General features: G+C 42.7%; 1 protein-coding gene across 1 annotated transcript; it reads right to left on the minus strand.

The window, feature by feature from the left end:
• Positions 1–5,122: 5,122 nt before the first annotated feature.
• Positions 5,123–8,999, minus strand: LOC122006816 (reticulon-like protein B2). Its single transcript, XM_042562451.1, has 5 exons — positions 8,716–8,999; positions 6,063–6,243; positions 5,833–5,974; positions 5,681–5,750; positions 5,123–5,600 (listed from the first exon to the last, which is right to left on the minus strand). Exons 1-5 carry the CDS (start codon positions 8,906–8,908, stop codon positions 5,431–5,433), a joined length of 756 nt encoding a protein of 251 aa, XP_042418385.1. The 5' UTR covers positions 8,909–8,999; the 3' UTR covers positions 5,123–5,430.
• Between the last annotated feature and the right edge of the window lie 720 nt (positions 9,000–9,719).

The raw sequence follows: 9,719 nt of genomic DNA on the forward strand, positions 1-9,719 counted from the left end.
CCGAGCTACGGAACGCTAATCATTACACAAGCAGCAAAAAAGGTTACGTGGCAAAATGTTGGTTGTTCTACTTAGGCAAATTTTGCCCTGACTGGTCCGGCATTCGGCACGCATAGGTCATGCTCGCACACGAGTCAACTTGGTTCAGTGCAATCCAGAACCTAGATTTACACCCCCTATGTACCCACGCATGAAAAAGAACCTTTCCCTATATATTTGTTCACATCATCATAGCATATGAATCAATATAAACCAACCAATATATTAAGAAATTCTCAATATAAAACTAAAACCTCATTCACAATAAATTTTTTTATCTTTTTCCACCTCTTCTCTCTTCACTCCTATTCAACATCGAGGAGATATTCATATTTCTATGTTATTTTAATTCTTATCCATCCTTTTACGATCTTCTCCAGCTCTCCAGAATAAGAAACTTAAATATGCACAATAACTTCTTGATCACAACATTGATGTTATATATATATATATATATATATATATATATATATATATATATATGATCATGTCCGAACGCTGAATCAACGGACGCTGGGCACGTGGTGCTCTCCGAATTGATGACGTGGATCTCCGGCCGGTCCTAGGGGTCTCCGGCGAACCTGCAAGGAAGTCGGGCCGGGAAGGGGTTCCCCGCGACGACCCTCCGACGCTCAAGTCAGGCAAGAGGAAACTAGGAAGTAGCTTCGAATATCGAAGAATGCGTACCTCCGGTGAAGTGTGAGGACCCTTATATAGAGCTGTGAAGAGGCTCATGCACACATACCGAGGTGAATACGTGTCCTCTAACCATACCTTAGTATGAGCTTGTCAGAGGAGCTTGCCTGACACTATACTGCTATAGTCCGAGCACCTCTCTGATGGGACGGCATAATCTTCTGTCGTAAGGTTCAAGTCAGCGTATGACTTAGTCGTTAGACACGCCTGTTGTCAGAAGATGTTTCTCGATGTCTCCCTTGTCCTTTTGTCTCTTCTGTTCCCACGCCGAGCGTCTGGCCGCTCGGCAGTCCCATCACGTCCGACCGGACGTAGGTACTGATCCGCATGGGAGATTCCGGGTCGTATGCTCGGATGGAACTGTTCACAGCATTATTGCTTTATGCCTCGGCCGAGCGGGCTACCCGCTCGGCCTAGCGACCTTGTTCATCATGAGCGTCGGAGACCCGACTCCTTGTCGGGTTGTCTTTGCTGCTTCCGCTTAGTCCCCGTTCAGCCGGTCGGCCTCGCCTTTTCCGGCCGGCCATTTGACCTTTGACCTCCACGTGGCATTGACTTCCCTCAAAGGGGGTCCCCCGTCCTTCCTGCTGGATCTATATATATATAATAAAAAGGAAAGTATACTCTCCGTTTTCACCCGTGCGTGATTGTGCGTGACACCTGACTCTGCCCGTGCGCCTCGTGCCCGCTGTGGCTGCCGCACCCATCGTACCTACCGCGGCCTCCCGCTCGGACAACCATCCGCTAACATGGCTGACCGCCAGCCTTCTCGGTCGCGAGACCGTCCAACTGTCTGCCCGCCTAGACGCACGAACTCCCGATTGACATACAGCCCGAACACATAAACGACAACCCGGCCTCACGACCGGCCGGACAGTCACACGCCTGCGGCGCACGAACTCCCGCCCGACAACCCGGCCTTTTGACTGGCCTATCGCCAGGCTACCTGGCCGCACGACCGGTCATTGGCCTGCCCAGCCGCACTCTCGGCCACCCACATGCCTAGCCTCGCGCCCGCTGTGCCTCCCGCGCCGTCGTGCCTACAATGGCAGCCTGGTCGGCCGTCCACCCGGACTCCAACCCGGCCACCCGCCCGCCTACCTGGCCGAGTTGCCGCTCGTCCGTCAGCACAGCTGCACGCCCTCTCGGCTACACGATCTCCCGCTTGGCCATCCGGCCTGTAGCCCGTCCGCTGTCCACCCGGCTTCACCCCGCCCGCCCGCATTGTCGCCCGACCGCCCATCCACCCAGCTGCTAATGTGTATGCTAGCTATCAAAATCATTGTTGGGACATTTTTATCACTGAATACAGTTGCATTCTAACCATATTTATTTGTAACGGATGCATTTACGGACAGAAAACTAACGAACTGACAAGTCAAAAGGATGGGTGCCTTGGAAACTAGACATCTTCCTTTTTATTGTGTCACTTTTTGGTATTCTCACCTTTTAAATTGAGTCTTGGTTTTTTTATTTTCTTATTTTGGGCATTCTGTACATTTGCAATTTGTTCTGCAGATTTTTATATTGATGTACCCGATGTAATTGACATCACACACATGCGCAGCAAAGACTCACAACCAGGAGAAGAATTACTGCTTGAAACAGGTTAATAATATTTGATACGGCTAGTATTAAAAGCTATCACAGATATAAAAAGAGGTTAAAATAGTATAATGAATTGGGTAAAAATTAAGAGGGTCAATGATTATCTCTTAGACTAGAGCTGATCAACCGTCTCCTAAAGTCGATCGAATGAAGCTGATTGTCCAATTGTTCGACCATCTGATCGTCCGCTCGACCGGTTGAATAGGCCAACCAATCTTCTTGGCTAAGTAAACCAGGGCCGCCCAGTACTAACCCAGGGCTTCCTCAAGCCAGGCTGCCTGGCACTAAACCAGGGCCGCCTAAATCAGGGCCGCCCGATACTAAACCAGGGTTGCCCGGTACTAAACCAAGGCCGCCTAAAGCCAGGGCCGCCCGACACTAAGCCAGGGCCGCCCGACACTAAACTAGGGCTGCCTAAAGCCAAGGCCGACCGCACTAAACTAGGGCCGCCTAAAGCCACGGTCGCCTAGCACTAAACCAGAATCGCCTAAAGCCAAGGCCGCTCGGCACTAAACCAGGGCTGCCTAAAACAAGGGCCGCTTAAAACCAGGGTCGCCCGATACTATGCCAGGGTCAAGCTAAACTAGAGCCCTCCTTTTGTCTTATCTACTGACACATAGACAAGGGTAACATGACCTCTGATAATTTTATTTAGACAGAATCCTCTTACACCTAGATAAGAGTAACATAATCATTTGATAACTAGACAAGGGTAACCTTACCCTCTGAGATCTTTTGTCTTAATATGCCCCTCTTATAAAGAGTCTGGCCTTGCACGCTGAAGAGAGAAGGGAAAAAAGGGGAAAAAAGAGGAGAGATTGTTGGAAGAAACAATCCGTTGCTGGAGATTTTCAGGGACTTTAGTTGAATTTAAATTACACGAAATAAATTCAACTTATCTGCTGAAATGACCTGAGCTGATAATCTCAGGCTGTCAACAGGAACTGGTGTCTGCCAAGTGTTGAACGCAGACTTCACAGTGACTGACCAGGCGAAATAGGCTAAGGCCAACCAAGAGAAGAGGCTAAGGCTGACCGAGAGTAGAGGCTTCTGCCGAGCGAGTTTCTACCGGGCGAGTTACAGGCTTCTGCTAAGCAAGTTGCTGCCGAACAGCAAAGAGAAGCCTAGAAAGCGATCGGACGAGTGAACTGAGTAAATCGAGGCCTACGACGAATGCAGTTTCCTTGAAACAAATTCGTCCCACCTTCAGTTGTGCTTCGAGGCTTTCTCGGGTCATCTATTTCTCAGGATACAATAGCGAACCGTGATTCTCCCCAAGCACTGAAGGTCACGACAAATTGAGAGCTATCCAAACTATCACGGGCTCACGTGCACTCCGTCGATCAAAAGTTGCACGACAGAGGAGGGAATGTAGATGGAGAGCTTCTGTTGCTTTTCTATGCACATAACCTTTTACCTGTGGTCGCAACCTCCTTATATAAAAGATCAAGGCGAAAGGGCAGCATTAATGATCGACCGTTTTGATTCTGCATTAATCTTTCTTTAATACATTTGTTACACAAGCAGCAAAAAGATTTCCGTGACAAAATATTGGTTGTTCCGCTTGAAATTTTTTTTCCCCGGCCGATCCAACATTCAGTTCGCACAGGTAGTGTCCGCACATGAGTTAACATGGTTCAACGCAATTCGAGTCTTGGATTTGCACCCCCTCTGCGTGAGAGAGACTTTCACCATGCATTTGTTCACATCCTCAATGCATGTGAATCAATATAACCAACATGCCATGAAACTCCCAATATGAGATTAAAGTCTCATTCACAATTGAACCTCTTTCTGTTGAATTGATTACGTGTGTGAAAAAAGGGGGCGATTGAATCACATGGTTTAAAAATAACAACTTATTTTAACGTTTTTAAAACACAAGTACACGCATCAGAAATTAAAAAGAACGTAGCACGAAAAAACACAAACGATTTTACTTAGTTCGAACCATTCGGTGACTCCTACTCCAAGACTCAGGTCTCGCGGACCTATCGACGGATAATCCACTAAAAACATCTTCCGATATCTCCGAAAGAGGAAATCAAATACAAAAAAATTTAGAACAAGGGCAACACTCTGTACTTGTCCATTTGCAATAATTAAATATACAAAATAAAATTTTATTGACACTTAGAGATTGATGTTGAAGTGCTCATTAAGGCACTCAAATACCAACTTTAAAAATATGATCAATCAAGTCAGATAAAGTCAAAACTGAGAGACTGATCTAGTCATGTAAAAATATTCGATCAACCACTAAGATAAATTAAAAAAATATACACAGAGATCCATCCTAACACTCAACATTCTCAAGTCCACTATTCATTAAGGAAAAAAAAATCCCGAATCTCAAATTTTAGATCCATAGTTTATCACTGGAGTGTTATGCTGTTCCAGAGGCCAAGTACCAACTTAGCTACATCCATTGGACAGCTTGAAACCATCGAGATCTTTCAACTTCTTAATCACAAGTGCCTCAAACAATTTCAATAGCTTAAAACCATCAAGATCTTTTATCTTCTCAAACTTTCTAGATCTTTCAAGCTCTCAACAGTTAAAATTCCTATGGTCCTAACTTCTAAGAACTTATAATAAAAAAGGTGTCGTAGCTCATCCTCCTCTTCAAAAGTTCAAATTAATATCATTTGGTGCTCAACCTAATAGACCTCTTTCAGGATAAGGTGAACACAGCCGACAATTCATCGGCAGCCATCAAACATGGCCAACTTGAAGCAAGCAAAGAACCGAGTTTAAGGAAATATGCACAAACTGAAAATATGGAGATTCAAGCTTGAATCATCTTTTTTGGAATCCCTACATAATTTACCAAGTTCACATGCAGAATGTCTAACAAACCCATCAATTCTACCTCTACACTCCGAACAAACATAAATATAGCATGTAGATTTGCCAACACATAAACAAATTTCAGGACGGCGACCACATAAGAAAGGCAAGAGCTGCTCCCAGCCACAACACAAGTTTCAAAAGCCAGCTACTCAGTCCAGTACTGAGGGTTCAAAGCAGAGCCAAAGTAGTCACCAAAAGAAAACGATATCTACCATCGAGCATGGCCACCATACCTTACTGGATTTTTTTATCTTTCAACGGTCCTTTTGGTATCTTGCTCAGATACTTGGCATGAACCACTGCATAATGCTTCTTGAATTCTGCAATTGCCTTCTCGGTGAAGCCATCAACTTCGTCTTCATATTTGTTGTATAAGAAAGGCACAGTGTGAAGTGTGACGAAAACTACAGCCAAAAACAAAAGAATAATTTTCAGCACAGATTAAAAAAAAAAGAAACAAGAAAGCAAATTGAAGGCAAAATACCAATATAAAACAGCGTCAAGAAGTTGGTGAAGTTCCCTATGATTGAAAAAACCCATAGTCCAGCAATCACCTGAATCCAAGACACAAATCAGAATATTTAAAAATGAGATCCAAATCTTCTGGAACAGATATATATATATTTAGAAGCATACAGAAAGGAATTTCTTCAGATCCCGTCCTAATGCAATTTCCCTTAAAACTGCAAGGCTCCTGTTGATCTCATATCTCAGAGAAAGTGCAATTTTCACTGTCAGATCTTCAGGAATGCTCACCTCAGGAATGTGAGGACGAGACCTACCATTAAATAAACACAAGCAATCAATCAGAAGATTCCATATCATTCAAAGTAGAGAGGAAAAAAAATTGATAGCACTGGACTTACTTGTTAATCAAATTAGTAGCATTGGACCAGAGGAAAATGATAGCAAGAGCAAATATAAGGGAGTGGCAGACTAGAGTAAGCAAATGGTATTCCATAAGCTCAAACAGGATCCAGATTGTTGTTGCCCCACCAAGGACAGCTGCAGAGGCTTTCTTGTCCTTCCATAGAAAAACATCAGCAGCTGCAAATGATCGATGAGCGTTAGATGACCTAAGATAAGTCAAATCAACAGAGAAATATCTGGATCAATGATTCAATCAAATCCCACATTGGACTTGGCAGCTTAAGCTCATCAACCCTTAAGATATATAGTAAAGCTGTCTGTATATACATATGAACGCACTAAGGATTTTGACCCTGGTGCGTACAAAAGTGTGCAGATGAATGAGAACACTGATAAAGAGAATGTTCTGAAGATGAAACCTTGGACGACATACTGAAAAGGGGGAGGGAGAGAGAGAGAGACACACACACACACACAATAATGAGAAGTAAGGTATTGTGATATTGATTGGATATTTGATATCTATATATTTTTGTCTGTATGATTTTTGACAGTATATCTTCGCGTTTTAATTCTGTATGTACTTGTTACCTTGCTCTGTTTTGTGTTCAATTAGCATAGTTGTCTTCTTAAATCTTTCACATTTATTGGACAAACAAAGTAGGAGTGCATCAACCACTTCCATAGCATCAAAGCCATGATTACTATGTGAGCAAAATTATGTATGCACACCAAGATGAAATACTTGCCCTGTTAAAAAACTTGTGCTAAAAAATTGAATGAATCTGTTGAGCTCCTGGATAGGTCGGACAATGATCAAAAACCTTCAAACAGAGATAAAAATTGATTGTATACAGCAATGGGGAGAACACAACCAGATCGTAGATGGCATAAATGAACACACATGATGGTTGAAGATAAAAGAACTGTTAATAGAGAACCAACAGGAAGAAACTTTACCTAACAAGGAATTTTATGAATAGAAAGTATAGATATTAATTGAATGAGGTGCAGATTATTAATAGATTAAAAGAAGATTATCTTCAAAGATGAAGTAGAAATCTTGTGGCTTCTCCCTTCCATTCTAATACATGGCAGGCCTACAGTGAGTCTCAATCACAAACTCAACCACACAGAGATGTGTACAAGAGTCCAATAAATGGTGAATGAGAAAAAAGAAAGCAGACATTGATACTCGGCCTTCTCAATCACATGTTAGTGCTAGAGAGAATAAGAAGTGAAGCAATTCTAAAAGTCAGGATAGTCAGAATAACCCCTCAAGTAAGTTTCAATCAAGGCTGTTGGATGTTACTTCCTTTAAAATGAATGTGCAGATGTAGAAAAACAATAGAAAAATGAAAGAAAAACAAGGCTAGGAAAAACAGAACAACCATCACCATTTGTGAAGACTATTTCAATGTATGCAGTGAAGAAAATGCCAATCTTGCTCAGCAAGACTTCACTTGGGTTGATCAACAGTGACTTCCACTCATGCTTCATCCATCGGAGACATGTTTCCATTCAATACTACGGCTGATTCTGGTGTAATACAAATAAGAAACAGTGGACTAGAAAAAATGTGTAGAGGTGACGCATAGCTTGACACTAGCAATAGAACAAAACCGTTGTTATGGGAAGTGAAGCACATTCCAGAAACAATTTCATCCCTATAGGAAGATTAGATGATCTATGGTATTGCACTATGTTAGGCGTGGCCGGTGAAAGCTCACTAAGAAATCCTTGGTAGTAGCTAGAGGCACAATATGTTGCTTAAGACGTGTCAATAATAATCTCCTTTGAAATTATGGTGAAATAGGATCAAACATATCCAAAAGGATTTGGAGGCTACAACCAAAAAAGGTAATCTTTTGAGATATATAGATGCCTTCCAGAACTATACAGTGTAGGGATAATAGTTATGGTGAATTAATGTACAATATTTGTTACATCTAAAGCTTGCAGGTCAGTGATCAGGGGCCTTGATGGTGTTACAGCTTCGATCCCATCTTGGTGTAAGTCATTCTCCAAAAAGGGGATAGGAAACACAATTGAAACATTTCCTTACATAATTGATAGCAGGAATCACGGGGTAAAAAGGCATGATAATGCAGTAGAATGACCAGCAGAAAAACAAAAGATCCAGTGGAATGACTGAAAGAGCTGGTACTAAATTCATAATCAGTTCAAATAAGATAACTTGACACTTTATGGGACACTTAAATAAGAGTCCTCTAATGAAAAGAAGAAGAAAAAAAACAAATGTTGCCTCCTAAGAGTCAGATAATCCCACAGGAAATCGTAATAATCCTCATAAAACTCGTCCGATGGAATAGTCTATAATAAGAAACTGGAATGTCACTCGAATTAATAAACCAAATCAGATTTTTTACTAAGAACCAAAGACTAATGGGTTTTTTTTTATCTCTTCGTTATTTCGTTATAAAACAATGGATGAAAGATCCTACCGACTCCATATAAAAGAGGATAGGGGATTGATCACAGAGATCGATCCCAAAAATCCTAAAAGCCAATAGAACAGAATGGCCACGGCGACACTCAGACCGATCCAGCGAGATACAACTACAACAGTCTACTCCGGAAAGAGGAAACGAAGGCAAAAACTAAGAGAGAGCAGGATCAAGATCGTACGCTTTCCGCCGCCCAAGATCTGGTGCACGGGCTTCTCCCGGCCGAAGAGTCGGTAGATCTTGGCCTTGGCGGCCTCCGCTGCCGCCGACACCTTCGACTTCTCGCCGTCGGACTCCGACGACGACGAATAGTCATCTCCGCCGCGATTCTTCTCCTCTATCTTCTGGATCAGCGTCTCCTCTTGCTCCGCCATCGTTGGATTCGCCTCCCAAGACCGACTCTCTGCTTTTTGGTCCCCAAATGTTTCAGATTCGCTGCGAGACGGGTGAGTGAAGGCATCCGTGGGCCGGGGCCTTTGTACCGCTGCAACGCAGCGTCTGCAGGATGAGATCGAGACCGTCGAATCCGGCAAAGAGGCGAGAAATGTTCAAAGGCGCTGCTCCGTTAACTAACGTCGCCGTTAATTCCGTTTGGCCACGGCGTGAGATCCCCGTCGAACGACTACACGTAGGATGGTGGAATATTCTAGAAAGTGGTATAACTATAAGTTTTTTCATAATTTACTATAATAAATTAAATGTAGGTTAATATTGTTATTTTAATACATTATAAGTTACTTGATATTTATATAACAAATAATATTATTGTCGGTAAATTGTCCTAAAATTTGTAATAGAAAATGATACAGTGTTAATAAGAGAGTTCCATTAAAAATATGTTAAAGTAAAGAAGAATGATTGATGTAGAGGGTAAAATTAAAAAGATATGGTCCATAGATCAGGTGAGATGAAGATGGTTGAACGGAACAGCAAAGCTGAATGAATGACATCCCTTGTCCAAGTGGAAAGTTAAAGTCAGACGACACGACTAGTCTCTGAAAACTCGTAGTGGAACGATAGAGACAATAGTAAAATCTTCGGACCATCGACTCGGTAACTAGATGGCATGTCCAGTCAAATGAAAACCAGCCCTACGACAATAAGGACAGCAAAGTGAAAGGCGATTACTTTGTTCAGCACGGTCTAACGGAAACAGCCATTCCGAGCGGGGGTCGGTCGACCAAT

The sequence above is a fragment of the Zingiber officinale genome, chromosome 7B, assembly GCF_018446385.1.
Source record: "Zingiber officinale cultivar Zhangliang chromosome 7B, Zo_v1.1, whole genome shotgun sequence".
Taxonomy (NCBI): domain Eukaryota; kingdom Viridiplantae; phylum Streptophyta; class Magnoliopsida; order Zingiberales; family Zingiberaceae; genus Zingiber; species Zingiber officinale.

Excerpts from the sequence above, each read along its gene's own strand:
- LOC122006816 (XM_042562451.1), bottom strand. The coding sequence starts at position 8,908 with ATGGCGGAGCAAGAGGAGACGCTGATCCAGAAGATAGAGGAGAAGAAT. Across the intron at positions 6,244-8,715 it reads GATCTTGGGCGGCGGAAAGC|CTGCTGATGTTTTTCTATGG; the intron begins GTACGATCTTGA and ends GATCATTTGCAG. Across the intron at positions 5,975-6,062 it reads GCTACTAATTTGATTAACAA|GTCTCGTCCTCACATTCCTG; the intron begins GTAAGTCCAGTG and ends ATTTAATGGTAG.